This window comes from Lineus longissimus, chromosome 2, assembly GCF_910592395.1.
Source record: "Lineus longissimus chromosome 2, tnLinLong1.2, whole genome shotgun sequence".
Lineage (NCBI taxonomy): Eukaryota > Metazoa > Nemertea > Pilidiophora > Heteronemertea > Lineidae > Lineus > Lineus longissimus.
In genome coordinates this window covers 4448468-4463133 of record NC_088309.1, presented here as the reverse complement: position 1 = coordinate 4463133, position 14666 = coordinate 4448468, and the positions used below count along the sequence as shown (strand labels likewise).

Sequence of the window (14666 nt, the reverse complement as noted above, 5' to 3'; positions counted from 1 at the left end):
CTGTTATCGGCCAACGCCATGCTAGACTAAACATGCAATACCAGTCGCTACAAGAAACAACTCTGATTTTAGGCCCAGCCTCACCCTGATTTCGTCCTACATGTGGTGATCCTGGACAAGGCCTATATAACAACTATAGGAACATGCCATACCAGTCGCTTCAATAAACTACTAGGATTTCAGTCCCAACCTCAACCGAAATAAAAAAATACACCCCAGTTTGTCCAAGGTTTGCCCTTTGTGTTCGTTTAAAAATGTCCTCCCATGAGATACCGGGCCACAACACATCCAGCTATAGAGTCCCTTTATCAAAGCACGTGTTTGTGTTTACATTGTAATCCGGGCACTTTCATCATGGCTGCCTCCGCGATAACTGCGGCGAAAAATGTTCTTCGCAAAGAAATCAAGCAAAGAATAGCAAGACTGACGTTTGAAGAGAAACATAGTCAGTCTGCTATGGTAGTCCATAAAGTGAGCAACAATTACACATTAAAGTATACCTAGTAGCATTTGTAATTCGTATATTAGCTACCCTTGAAGTTTGACTTTCACTTCGCTAACTTAGCAGTGAATGTACACAACACACAATCGGAATGCACACCGTAGCTAGTACATAGGCCTACATACATGGTTTGATTGAAGCAAAAAGTGCTACTTATCGGGTAAACACTTGATTTTTTGGAACGAGTTTACAATCCCCGATCACACCCCAAAAAAAGGTCATCGGTTGACTAACCAAGCACCACTGTTCAATGGATTTATAGTTGAATGCGATCAAACTACGTCATTTCCGATCGGGGATTCTAAAGTTTAGCCGATTTGTTTCCAGAACTGCTATTGACCATCGCGTTTAGATGTTATGACAGACCTCAGAGATTCAATGTAATTAAATATCCTTTTATTTCAGGTCATCAACTCCTCAGAGTACAAGAACAGTGAACGTATCTCAGTTTTCCTGAGCATGCATGATGAGATCCACACTGAGGGTATCCTAGAGCACATATTCAAATCTAACAAAAAAGCATTCATCCCTCACTACATTGGTGATATGATGGAGATGGTGAGGCTACACTCGATGGAAGACTATCAACAACTACCCGAAACATCGTGGAAGATCAAGCAGCCTCCTGATGAAGAGAAAAGAGAAGATGCCCTGGAAACAGGTAAATTTGTCATCAGTTTTTATGGGTTGGACTCTTGGGAGAATCATACTGCTGATCACACTGCTTTGTGCTTCCTGTCTCTGTCCGGGTGTTTTGTCCTTGAGCAAGATACTCGGGCCTAAATCGCTTTGTCCTTCAAATGAGACGTAAAGCCGAGGCCCCTTATACCTGGTGTCTTTGCCAGTGCAAGCAAAGACCCCAGCAAGTTGGAAACATGAGTAGTTTGTGATGGACTCGTAACCTCTGGTTGATTGAAGACAGTCACCAGCTCAATGAAAACGGGTGTAATGATTCTTGGTGATGCAGTTCATTAGATAGTGACGCACCTGTGAAGACTCCTTGCACCTTGGTCCTTCAGATACTAAAGCGAATTCATTCTTCAAAGTTTTCATCAGATCTACATCTTTACAAAATTTATCTTCTTTTTCAGGTGGCCTAGATATGGTTCTGGTGCCAGGGCTTGCATTTACCAGACGTGGTCTCAGGCTAGGTCGAGGGAGAGGCTACTATGACAAGTATTTATCACGATGTGTAGAAGTGACCAAAAAACGACCAGTTCTGATTGGCCTGTGCTTCTATGAACAATTATGCAGTAGAATACCTGTGACAGATGATGATTATGTTCTTGATAAAGTTTTTTATGATGACAAAGAGGAAACTGAGATGACAGCAATGTAGTTGCTTCTTATATGACTTTTCTAAATCATTAGGGATCATCTCAAAAGGTGCCTGATGCCAAAAAGGAAGAAGCAGTTTAGTGTCTCTGCATAGTTGGTAGATGGTGCTAGTGGTATGATGTGCTCCTGTTGCGAATATGAAGTCAGACACCATAACATTCAAACTGTCATGCGTGATCTATCCTGATTGTCCCGTTAGTGATAGAAAATGAGACCATTTTTTGAGATATTTGAATTGTATTATATTGAGATATTTGCAAAGTAGTGTTATACACATTATAGAAGTGATCGATGAGTGGAAATCCAGTTCATGTTACAGTGTTTAAAGTTTTCCTGCTACATGTATGTGACACTAAGTTGTCCATGAGACGGAGAGCACTCATCAAGAGTGCAAATAGAGCCATGATGCTACAGATGCAATGTCCCTACATGTATGTCTGCTTCACAATATTGCTTTTCTTGAGATCTATTATGCAGCTTGGAAATTAATGTACCGGTAAATGTAATTGTAAATCCTGTAAATATTAATATTTCAAAATGAGAATTATAAATGATAATTCTGTTCTTTTGTCATTTTATGAAGAGTACTAGTTTGTTCAGGTTGTGACTATGTCTTACCCGTGTTCATGATTTACTGTTCTGTTTCCGTCTCTGAAACAAGGATGTGACATTGTCCTCTGTAAACTTGACCATGACACTACATTACCTGGTCTGGCAATTGTGTCCTCTTTGTACCAATGTCTCAGTGGAGTACTGAATTTTCTTCACGTGCGGAATCCGGGCATTGGTGTTGCATCGTTCGCTTGCTACCTCAGCTCTTTAGTAAGGCGTGGTGGGCCTCTCTGCAGTGGTTGAATAAAGATCCCCTCCCTCTCTTCAAATCAAAACAATGGAAGTTGAAACGTCAAGACATTGAGTCAAATGTCTCGAAGACTTGTAAGATGTTCCACAGCCAATTAATACTGAAGATCAGGTGGTGCACCACACCCAACCTCCCCTTGGGTGGGTCTCAGATGGTGCTGAATAGACGTGGGTGAATGCGCACAGTGCGTGATTTTCTTATGATGCATGCAGTTACATAATTATATCATCTCGGACTGGCTGTCTTGCTCCAGGCTGTTGGACATGTTTCGTTGCTGGGATTCAGGGTGTCTTCGTCCCTGACCCTGGCTCACCGCTGGAAGCAAATGATAGAGTGCGTAATGTGGACTTTTCCCAATATTCGAGTTGTGACTTTGTCCTCAGAAGACCAATTTTTGATAATGGAAATTCTAACTAGACAACGCGGGATCCATGCCGATCTACCGTCGTTGACGTATATCCATCCTTCAAAGGAGGCGACTTTAGGATTGACATGAAGTTACCAATTGTCACAATGACTGTGGTCATGATGACATTTGTTTTTCGTCGTCATTAACCGATGAGCACGGCGAATCACAAACTCGTCACATTCTGAGGCGGCTGGCGCCTGAGTGAAGACGCGGACACTTCCTTCGACGAGTTTGAACGGCAAGCACCATGAAACAAGAAAACGATGAAGTTGCGAGGATTTTCTCCGTTTTTATAGTGTTCACATGCCCATTAACATAATCAACCTATGATACAAATTTACAGTCACATTTACAATCACTATGTACCGATATAATGGCCCATATAAAAGAAATACTTTGTTTCAGAAGCCCCTATGGTAGACGAGACGGTGTCCAGTATTCATGGGATCAAACAATGCGGCCATTCAACCTTTTAACATGTTCAAATTCTGAAAACTTGATTATCAAATGATTCAGTTCTATTTTACATTAAAGGCGACTGCAGACTATACTGATGCTCAGCCAAATGTTCACAGGTTCCGAGCCCCGTAAGTCGATCAGCCCACGATATTCCTAAGTCGCGTTCAATCCATAGCTTTTCCTATTTCGATTTTGCCTCCTCAAGTCCGCATGTCAGCGACATGATTTTCCTTGAGAACTGGAGCAGGGCATCATGAGCATCTGAAAGGCATGAAACATTCAAAGCAATTAGGAAATAATCTTAGGCAAGATGATCACTTTTTCAAGAACGTCTTGAGCGGAATACATACGCCCGCTGTGAGAGGATGCCTTTTCAGTAATTGAGTGTCCAGGAAAGAGAAAGAATATATTATTGTGAGTCCGCGGACGGCCTGGAAATGTCTGCAACCATCATGACAGCAAAGAGAGCTCACGAGATTCATGCGTTTTCTCGAATCTAAGAACTATACTCGGTTGCAAAATTATCTCCGAAATTGGAAATAAGTATATATAACCAAGTATAGATTACATTTACTGGTTGATATTACCCAAATTCTCACCTGACAGTCTTCTTTGCAGATCCTGCTGAGAATGTTCGGTTTCTCCACTGGCGAGTACGGCTGAAAAAACGACAATATCTCTTGACTGCTCGCGGCTGTATTTACAGCACTATTACTATTATTTCTATACTATAAAAAAGCATTATTTCATCATTCTTCTCACTGTAAAGGGGTACACCGTTCGTATTTAATACTGGTGGCTCCGGAAAGAAGAATGCAATCATACACAATCCCGTGAGTGCAGTTATGATAAATTTGCCGCTGAAGCAATTTGCCGCTGAAGCAAAATTCAAATTTTCAAGTCACTCACCTTCAATCGCCTTGTATTCCCGTTCCGCCCGTTGTCGTAATTGGTGCAGTTGCGACATCTCGTGCACGAGGCCATCTGTGAATGGGAAAACAAAAAACATCTGGACCAGGAATTTAGACTCACTCTTAAAGGGCAAATTACATGATTGTGGCAAACCAAAAATACTTTTGTGGCCGGTGTGGCAGTCGAAAATGTCCCCCCTGGAAAAGGTGTCCGGCCATATTGTATATATAACCATAGTCTGATGGATTATGGCACATGCGTACATGATCGCTTTGCACTATCCTAGGACATATTTTGAACTTTTACATCGGGCTTTCGTTTTAGGCCGGAGATTACCTTTCTGCCTGTGTTCACCATCTCTGACATCTTCGCCAACCAGATTATTATCATTGGCTTCAATTTCAACTGTTGACGGTACCTAAAATGAGCATGCACAGTAAAGTATGAAGCATAGCTGTGAACAGGTGAAAGGAAATGTCTCGCTGCTACCCTCACACGACCTTGCCAATGGCGTCGTACTAATTTCAGAACTTTTGATAAATTTTGTGGAATTGCCTTAAGGTTGTAAGCATAGCTTACATGTAACATATTGGCCAAGTACCCTGGCCAATCACATGATCTCAAATAACGTCACAGACCCTAACTACGTACCTTTTGTAATTTATTGCCCTAGTCTTTACCCTAATTGTTTTTTTAATCAATTTGACAAGTGACAGTCAAGCACATACTTTATTATACCTAGCGCCCACTGGATTCAGGAAACCTCGATTCTTTATAAACCTAGATGGCCCCCATCCATCCCCTCCAGATTAATTCCCGCCGCTGAAGTGTCGATGAATTTTTAATACGGCAATCTGTCTACCGCGCAATTACCCTAAGGATGACAATGGTTAGTTGTATTTTTCCCTAAATTAATGAAGCGTGCATGTTACTATGTTAACACTTGACAATTAATCAAAAATATCGTTTCCGCTTATCTGGAGCGTAACCTGTCTATGATGGCTGAGGTTTGGCGATGTCAATCTGAGGAGATGTATGAACTTGATATTCAAATGGAGAGAAACTCTATAAAACACTACAGCATTTTTATTTATTTTGAAATCACGATCGGCAATGTTCGGCTATTTACGTAACTATGACGTGTTGGTGGCCCAAGTTCTGAGAAAACCGGCGAAAACACACAGTTTTTATCAAAATCTATCGGCTTGGTAGGAACACCAATAAATGAGAAATGTCCAGGAGTGGTGGTGATTAATAACAAAATGACAATAGAATATTCTTCATAGTAGTATGAATATTTTAACATCGTTTACAATTGACCCTAGTAAATACCTAGTCGGGCGTGGTAACACCTCATGAAAGTTTAAATTGCAATTACAAATAGATAAGGTTGCCTTTTCCATTGATGTACACTTAACTATCGCACTAGTCATCACTTGGACACGGGGGGATTATGAATGAAGCGCAAAGACCGTGACCTATTAATGTTGGAGATGACATGCTGTTAATCCATCTATAGCCGTGATGAGGTAAATGATTAGAACGCAACATGTCCCAGTCTGAATTATTGGGAATCTACAGAGTGTTCCGCAAAAAGCCTGTGAAAGCGACAAACATGTTAAACGAGTTCGCCTACCTTTTTAACCGGTATCTCGCTGCTTCTCCTGCTGGTATCTTCAGTGCTGACGAGTCCATCTTTTCCTCCATCACCTATCAATTCGCCAGGCTGCAAATGACAATCTACTCCAAGTTGGGCGCCGGGACCCTTAACCACTCTTTCGGCTATTTCATCATGTTTTGAAGAACCCATTATTACAAAGTCACTGTTTATCAGTCCTGTTCCCATATCCTTGTGTTTTACATCATCGATAGTCTCAAAATCATTCTCAAAGTCGGCTATCTTTCCTTTCTCATTATTCAATTCGAAGTCCTCCGCAATTTCGGCTTTCTTTGCTTTAGTAAAAAGGTCTTGATGAAAATAATCCCGAGCGCTTCCGATTTCGTCATCGGAGACATCGATATCGACATTGTCATCATCAGAGTTTGGCTGATTTGCCGAAGCCAGCATGTTCCGCTGGAGAATAGAGTCTGCAATGGCGCCAATTTTCATTCCTTTCCGCGGTTTGCTCTTCCTGTTCTTTCTTTCCAAATCGATATCCCTTTTCACAGGGGTAAACGCGGATGAGTAGATGGACACCCCGCTTTGACCCGGGTTCGCTGTGCTGTTGACAGCTGGTGGACTAGGGCTCTCTTCCTTGGTCGAGTATTGCGGATGCCACAGGTTGTTTCGCATCGCTTCAAAGTTCCTTTCTCTGATGAGTTCATCGTTGATCTTACTGACGTACATTTTTTCACTGTCAACCGCCATGTTGTCTAATCCCTTCCCCCATAAGAACGAATACGGATTCTGCACAGCCTTGGCATGCATCATTTCCTGGTTGACCTTCCTTTCCGGAGGCAAGGCCGTCTGGTCCATTTGCATGAATGGGAATGCAGGGTGCGATGGGCGCGGTAAAATGTTCCCAAACAGTCTATATGGGTTGGTGCCAACTGCAGCAAACATTGGGTATGGGTATGGCTGCGGCTGCTGTCGAGGAAACTGCGGGACATCCATTCTTGGTCGTTTGATCTCGATGCTGTTGTCATTGATATCAGCGACTGGTGACTGACCTGGGCTGGACATGAGACGTTTTCGGCTGCCGCCATTAAACATGGCTTTGACATCTTCCCAAGCATGCTCAAGGTCATCGCTAGCCTCCTTGTCGCTCAATTTAAGATGGCGTCTCCACGAATTGAAATTAGCTGCGTCAGGATGACGATAAATACCCGCTGGCATTTTATGACAATGGAAGATAAACTTATTTGGTGAGAAGAAGTTACTGCAGTAATAACATTTAATGCATTTTGCCCTGGAACTGTTGTACCTTGATGGCATAAAGCTTCCTCGGCAGCCCCAGCCGCATTCGTGATTGACATCAAAGCAGAAGTTCTCGGGGAGTTGAGGCGGTACGGTATCCTCAAGGAATGACTTGACAAGCCTCTCAGCCTCGCGCTTGGTTATCATCCCACAACGCCGTGAGGAGACGGGCATCGCGCCAGCTCTGCGGAGGATCTCCAACTGGACAGGGGTGCACTGGATGCAGGTTATTCCAAGGGCCACGCGACGATTGTGAATCTCGTTGTAACTGAAATCTCGGAGCAATGTGTTCGAGATCTGCGCCAAACACAATCGTTCCTGTCCATCTATGAAGAGACTGACAATTGGTACTGCTCGGAGGAGGACCGTCCCGACCTGGTTCTGTTTGATGTTGGGTGAGAGTTGAGGCGACTCCATCTTGGTATGTTGGGGAAACACTGTGAGGAATGGCAGTTGGATGCTTTCTCGGTTTGGGGAGTCCGCTGTGCCCTTTGGACTGGTTGGTGGTGATCCGGATAAAAGCACAGACTTTGTGGTCATTTCCCGAGGAAATCTGAAAGTACAAATAAGGGGGAATATTGAACTATACTGATATTGGTGATTTGTTGATGTTTAGTAGAAACCAAGGATGACATCTTGAAAATCGTTTTCTGAGGATTTGATCAGATTGATGATGTTGATGAGACATATCCTGAAATTGAGTTCAGATTACAATAATGGCCCGATCGTTTACATTCTTCATAGCCCGATAATTGCCAAAATAATTACCGAACAAAGTGGAGTCGAAATGGTCAGTCCAGATGCACTCGCAACCACCTCTGCCGCCGCCGCAAAAGGATAGCCATTTACGTAAAACTCTCCCAAACGACTATCACATGAGATGGACCAACATTTAATTAATTGCCTTTAACATGAATATGATGCCATCTAATTGTCTAGATTGTTATTTTGGTAGCGGATGACGATATTAATTGAAGCGACAACAGATCTTCTCGGATTGCAAGGTAAATGTGACCAGTCGTAATCAATGTTATCAAGGCTCAAGGGACGAGTTCATTTTGTTCCTTTTGCTCGAAGGAACGTTGGCAATATCTGCCTTTTGGTGTTTGAAACTTCGGTCCGGGTGATTTGTTGTCTATCGGTGTGCTCAGTTTACATCCTATTGAATTCTTAATTAGTATTTGGACCGGGGCAGTGTTTGCTGATCAAATGACCCCCCCCCCCCCATCGCCGGTGATCTCAGTCTCTTACCAACCTCGCGGTGGTAGGTTGCAACCTCCGCGAGGGTAAGAAAATAGCAACAGTTTTAACAGTTCCGATTTGGATGATATTTTACAAAAAAAACGATTTGAGGTGAAAAATATGTTAGCAAAAGTTACAGTGGCCTAAGTATGCGTCCACTCTTTGAAATAAAGGTTTTTGAGCTTTTGGTGTTTTCAGCGAAATTTTTCAGAATCGCAAAAACCAATAGAGGTTCTTTTATCAACCAAAAAACTATACGGGGTTCATATTTGTGTTGATCTTTCGGGCGTAAAACAAGGCCGGAAGTTGCCCGATTGAGTGGAAAGTAAAAAATGGAGCAGGTAAGCTGCGCATTTAGGCAAAGGTTCGACCAGAAGTTTAGTTCCCAAGTGCATGGCATAATTTCATATATGAATTTCATATGAAAGTAGGTTTATGTTAAAAAATATCAAATCTAGTTCCCCTCGCATTTTGCCATGCAGTGCGCAAAAAAGGTTTTCAGCTTCAGCAAAGTCTAAATGTATGGTACGTTGGAGCTAAGAAATCCTTACGCAAAACATGGGGTGTCAATTTTTCTACGAAGCCCTGTCCGTGTGTTTCGTGTAAATAAGACAATGAGTCATGAGATTTCATTGAAAATAAAAATGAGACCACACCACCATTCAAATGATATTTGGGTAGTGAATTAAGATACGACAAAGCTGAATACAGTGCGAGGTAGTTAAGGACCCGCCAAAAAAGATATGTAGGAAAATATTGTCAAAATCAGATAAAATCGAAATTTAATGGAATTCACTTACCCCAAAATCAGCGGTCCGATTCCTTAAACGTGAAGTGTGTCTCCGAGCCCGAAGGATGTCCGGGTCCTCTCTTGACGATCACTCGAGGAACCCCTCTGTATCATTAAATAATCCCACACAAGGCGTGAGACTATTTATACCGAAATGGGTGGGATGTCATCATAATTATTCCAGCTTCTGCATGATGACTGGCAGCGCGGCTGGTTGAGCGGTGGAGAAATTATTCTGATCTCGTGGTTGGGCGTGGTTTGGTATTGATTATTCTCCTATCCATATTGTGACGCGGGCACTTCAGATTTTGCCTATCAAGTGGTATTGTTATTACTAATTGCGTTGTTTACCACCAAAATAAGTTGAATAATAATAATATCAAATGTCTATGCAACATATTCCTTTGCTAGTTGCTGAGAAAGACATGCAACATCATTATGTATAAAACAAAGTATTATCCATACTCAGCTATTAGCTAACTAACTGTAAACTTAGCAATCAAATAGCTGTAAACTTAATGTAAACTATTACTAATAAATAACTGTCAACTTAGCTATTGAGTAGCTATTAACTAGCTGTAAACTTGGCTGATGCAGCCTTAGCTTAGCCTACTGACTAGCTGAAACCTTAGCTTTTAGAGCTGTATTACTAGGGGAGTCTATAGACACTGCAGCCAGCTGGAATATAAAGGCGAGTTCGATGCGTTACACTTAGCCTGGCCTGTAGGCAAATGTCAGCCTGCACGTACACCAGACCTGGAGAAGGCTTTTAATAGCTGCCAAAATAGCCTTGTGATATATAGCAGTGTGACAACAATGTGCATTGTAAAAGTCAGGTATCAGAAGCGGACCACTTGGCCACAACCTAAAACCTTTGGCCTGCTTAGTCTTTGAAATCAAAACTGAACAGTATTAAGTTCTAATATCAAATTTACAACTGCAAAATATTTCATCAATCCTAAATGTTCTGCTCGTTCGTTTATGGATGTTTGCTTTTTGGGGGCGCACTACCGCCAAAAGATGCGTAGTTATTTTCGCCAATTTTGGATATCTTCCGAGTACATCGTGTCAGTTTCATCAGACAAACCGCTGGTCCTCCACTCCGCCGCTTATTGGCACCCATGCACTTGTGTAATCAAGAACATGCAAACTTGTGTTAAATCCGGCTCAAAACAAAACCACCATGCCCAAGTCCTTCAATGAAAAGGAATTGAATGGCAAGAGTAGCTGTGATGACAGGCCTCGGGCGATGAAGCAGATAGATAATTTACTGGTGACATTGTCCCGATGATTTACTCGGCGCGTGGCGCGGAGAGACGCATGTGGTGGCGAATCTGTTCCTTCATGGTTTACTGCGGCGCCGAGTAAAATGGGGCGACATTTGTGAAAACGGTATTATTGAGGCAAAATTTTGACTTTAATTTGATTCTGCAAAAGATGAACTGTGGTAGTGGAATACACGTATGCCCTTAATTAAGACAGAGTCGTGCCAAATCAACACTCATCTTCCACTAATTTTAAAGTTATATGGTTGGTCTGTCAGCAGCTCCTCGAATTGTCAGCTTTTACTTCAACATTTAGCATTAATTTACCCAAAACAAGATTGGAGTTACTTTTGCTGAATGTGCGACCAGACAGTATAAGTTTAGATCCTCCGTTGTTACAAGTATATGTTTGAATTTGAAGTTCACACAAGAGCACATTTTCTAATTATGTGACATTTGGTAAATATTGTTAAAAGTTGAACAGACATAAAAAGTCTTAACCAGAAGTAATTGTTGCGTACACGTGTCACGAGTTTAGATTCATTCAAGTTTATCATTTCATCTCCCGCCTCCATATGTCGAAATACCCTCGTTCAGAACGACGCATGCCCGATGTCGTAAAAATACCGGAAAAAGTAGCAGCAAATGTTCTGTTAAGTCTTTTATGTATCACCTTTATACCACCAGTTGTAACAAAATTAAGTCCTTTTATATTGCGAGACCTTTTTCTCCGTTTTAAGTTTAATTATGGATGAGATGGTCTTCATATTTTGGGTGTGTTTCATTCTTCTTTGTTGTAAGTTAGTTTATCTACACCACGAGGATATGTTCCGGGGAGGCTACATAAGGTTAGCTTATAAATGATGCACAGAATATTGAAGGGTTTCGTTATAAAACGAATGCATTTTGAAACATACGATTTCGGGTGTGGCTGGGACTAAAAATGCGAGTTGTTTATTGTAGCGACTGGAATGGCATGTCAGTGCAAGATGTCCCCTATCACCTCACACCAACCACGACCCCCCTTGCATGCCGTTGTGTCCCGCCATTGTCATTTGAAAACGAACCAATAGGGTAACTGGGATGGATTTCGGGTGTGGTTGGGACTAAAAATACGAGTTGTTTATTGTTGCGACTGGAATGGCATGTCAGTGCAAGATCTCCCCTATCACCTCACACCAACCACGACCTCTTTGGATCTCGTTTTTTCCCGATTAGGTCTTGAAAACTATAGTGGAGGACAAAGTAGAAATTTCCTTGATATGCAGTGCCTCAGCTGATGTAGACTCCTGAGGCAGTCGATAGACAAGGCCGATCCACTGTGTCCGGAGGCTACTGCGGCGGACAAATGTGACTCGAAAAAATATGCTGCCCGCAGCTTCCGTCTATTCGAACGTTTAAATTTCCTGCTGTGCTTCTACCCAATAACACTTTGCTTATTTTTATGAATATGAATATTCCACGATCATTGCCACTCTCCTTCAGATGGTGATTATCATCAACTTGACTCGTTTCCGAGAGTATCCAACAATCCATCTTCCGCTGTCAGTGCAATCATTGAATGTTTTACGGCGACTTCTCGCAATCTTTCGTAAGGTCGTCATAACCATCTTGACGCTGTCAGAGCCGTCTTAGTTGTGCAAATGTAAGCGATTGTGTCGCGTTGAGTGGGGAGTCTCGGGCTGTCCCAAGGGAGCTTGTTAGTGTTGTCAGGCTGCTGTGTGACGGGGAGGGATTAACGAGGATGTCTTAAAGAGAATTGATTAAAGGAACCTGGAATTAGGCCATACGAAATGAAAATTGAGCATCCACAGAAACACTTACAACAAAGATCATAAGTCAAATTTCTGTCCAAGAGGTATATATTGTAGATTACGTGTAATATAATATAGTCTTGTCCCGACTTCTTAAGGAATGAGATTTGCCATTTCTTTTATGAATGACAAACTGTCTGCGGCATATTACACGATGAAAATATTATAGGGTACGTACACAAGAATGAAACGATAGAACTGAACAAGTGGCATTTCAGGGACCAAAAGTCCAAACCGGAAGTAGAATGATGTAGGATGTCATTGGCAGAGTGCAAGGGACACTTGCTGTTTCTGCATCCCGCCCGTAACTCGGAAGATGTATGTATTGAAAGACCTAATCATCAATGATTGAAATGGAATATCGAATCTGCAGGAGTGAGTGCGCCTTTGAAAAAAGTAGAGTTACCTCTTTGTCTTACTTTTCTTTGAGGGCAAAATGTCATTTTACACCAGGAAAGAATAACGTTTCGTGCCGATCATACTTAAGCTGAACCGGATCAGATGGGTTTGTACACTTGATAAGAAACTTGCTGGTCCATTCCAGTAGCCTGAGATGACTTGAGTGGTGTTTGCGGCGCTCAAGTTCTACCTGGGGCCTATCGATCACGCTTCTGAGGAAACTGCTGCCAAATTGCCGCGGAACTCAGCCAATGTTGTGGTCGTTAGCGCTTTGAACAATTGCTACAGGAAAACACCGGCGAAATAAATTAATCTTTGACAACTTGGTTCCTATTAATTTCAAGAAGAGATTGGCTAATTAGGCTGGTGGTGTCTAATTAACTGCTTGTAACGGCAGGAATAGGGCCGGGCACGTCATCAGTAAATCGTCGTGATTTGCCGCGCGAGTAATTGAGGTCTACCGACCGTACTCTATCATTTAACGTCCGTATCATTGGAATTATTGAAGCAATTTTCTTCAGTTTCCTTTCTCAATCTTACCTCGTGGAGGGGACCATTAATATCGACTTGTCAGCCCGCGCTCAGCATGCCAGCCTAGACTAAAGGCGAAACGCGCAGTAATTGGGGGACTTTTGTGTTGAGATCGGGTTGTGGCCAATTGGTAGTGATTAGGCGTTTGAAAAAGGTGGGCAAAATGCCTTATTATTTGACAGCGGTGTGATTTTGACTAAATTTGCATTAATAACGAACTTTTAAAGATAAACTGCGAGTTTTCTTTGGGCTTCTTTCTTCATAACTCGCTAGTAAGTGCTCTGGCATTCTTGCAGAAGCCTCCATCTGGTATTTTGATAAAGATGAAGACGCGGTGTCACATTTTTTAAATTATTGATGGGTTTGGTGCGCAGGTGACTTTCGGAATCGGTTAATTTGTAAAGGAGACGTGATGTGACTTGAAGCAACTCTGGTGAAGAGCTCCATTTACTGACAGCTGCACAAGTTTATATCAGTGAGACTTTAACTTATATAACCAGTGTTACATGTAAGACAGTCATCAGTATACATTTAGCATTTTACTACATACTGCACTGACAACGAACGAGCGTAAGGACACACAAGGACTTTAACATAAATCATCTTATGTATCCGTGATGCGTGTTAGACGCTCAGAGAAGGTGATACCCTCACGCCCAAGACATTTGTCACAACCGCGTTACTAACTTCCCGTTAACGAAGGGTGATAAAAATCAATTATTGGCGAGCGGGTTATTCGGGGCGAACTGTCCACATCTATCAAGCCTGGGGAATATTTCCATATATATTAGCCAAGGAAATGGACTATGATAACATTGATTTGATTTCTTCTTGCACCTGACTTGTCGCCACTAACTAGCGGGGGATGGGCTCTATTACACCAATATATTGAATTACCACTGTAATCTCGCCAGATGAAGCAAAACCTACAAAACCACAAACACCAGAATGATCCAATTACTCATAACCTAATAAAAGATTATGTTATTTGGGAAAAAATCATCACCAGAGCAACCAACCATAAGATTTAAATAATAACACTTAATGACATCGCGGAGCCCGGGATGGGATGTGACATCGCGATATTGGAAGGTCGCATGGTTCATCTGGCTCAGCGTAAATAGATTTCTGTCGACCCCCGCCCGTAATTAGGTGGAGAAGAGACGTGTTCGCCCAGATCTCGACGATATGATTCGATCTTTTTATATCTGGCAGGTATCTAAAGT

At 42.1% G+C, this 14666-nt stretch overlaps 2 protein-coding genes across 2 annotated transcripts; one reads left to right on the top strand and one right to left on the bottom strand.

Moving 5' to 3' along the window:
* Nucleotides 1-352: 352 nt before the first annotated feature.
* On the top strand, nucleotides 353-2386 carry LOC135483554 (5-formyltetrahydrofolate cyclo-ligase-like). Its single transcript, XM_064764526.1, has 3 exons — nucleotides 353-471; nucleotides 908-1163; nucleotides 1594-2386. Exons 1-3 carry the CDS (start codon nucleotides 355-357, stop codon nucleotides 1839-1841), a joined length of 621 nt encoding a protein of 206 aa, XP_064620596.1. The 5' UTR covers nucleotides 353-354; the 3' UTR covers nucleotides 1842-2386.
* Nucleotides 2387-3441: 1055 nt separating this feature from the next.
* On the bottom strand, nucleotides 3442-9532 carry LOC135483553 (SKI family transcriptional corepressor 1 homolog-B-like). The gene is made up of 6 exons (XM_064764525.1): nucleotides 9442-9532; nucleotides 6119-7952; nucleotides 4819-4900; nucleotides 4480-4554; nucleotides 4170-4229; nucleotides 3442-3831 (listed from the first exon to the last, which is right to left on the bottom strand). The coding sequence occupies exons 2-6, from the start codon at nucleotides 7937-7939 to the stop codon at nucleotides 3752-3754; spliced, it is 2118 nt and encodes a 705-aa protein (XP_064620595.1). The 5' UTR covers nucleotides 7940-7952; nucleotides 9442-9532; the 3' UTR covers nucleotides 3442-3751.
* Between the last annotated feature and the right edge of the window lie 5134 nt (nucleotides 9533-14666).

Excerpts from the sequence above, each read along its gene's own strand:
- LOC135483554 (XM_064764526.1), top strand. The coding sequence starts at position 355 with ATGGCTGCCTCCGCGATAACTGCGGCGAAAAATGTTCTTCGCAAAGAA. Across the intron at positions 472-907 it reads CTGCTATGGTAGTCCATAAA|GTCATCAACTCCTCAGAGTA; the intron begins GTGAGCAACAAT and ends CTTTTATTTCAG. Across the intron at positions 1,164-1,593 it reads AGAAGATGCCCTGGAAACAG|GTGGCCTAGATATGGTTCTG; the intron begins GTAAATTTGTCA and ends CTTCTTTTTCAG.
- LOC135483553 (XM_064764525.1), bottom strand. The coding sequence starts at position 7,939 with ATGACCACAAAGTCTGTGCTTTTATCCGGATCACCACCAACCAGTCCA. Across the intron at positions 4,901-6,118 it reads GCGAGATACCGGTTAAAAAG|GTACCGTCAACAGTTGAAAT; the intron begins GTAGGCGAACTC and ends TGCTCATTTTAG. Across the intron at positions 4,555-4,818 it reads TGGTGAACACAGGCAGAAAG|ATGGCCTCGTGCACGAGATG; the intron begins GTAATCTCCGGC and ends TCCCATTCACAG.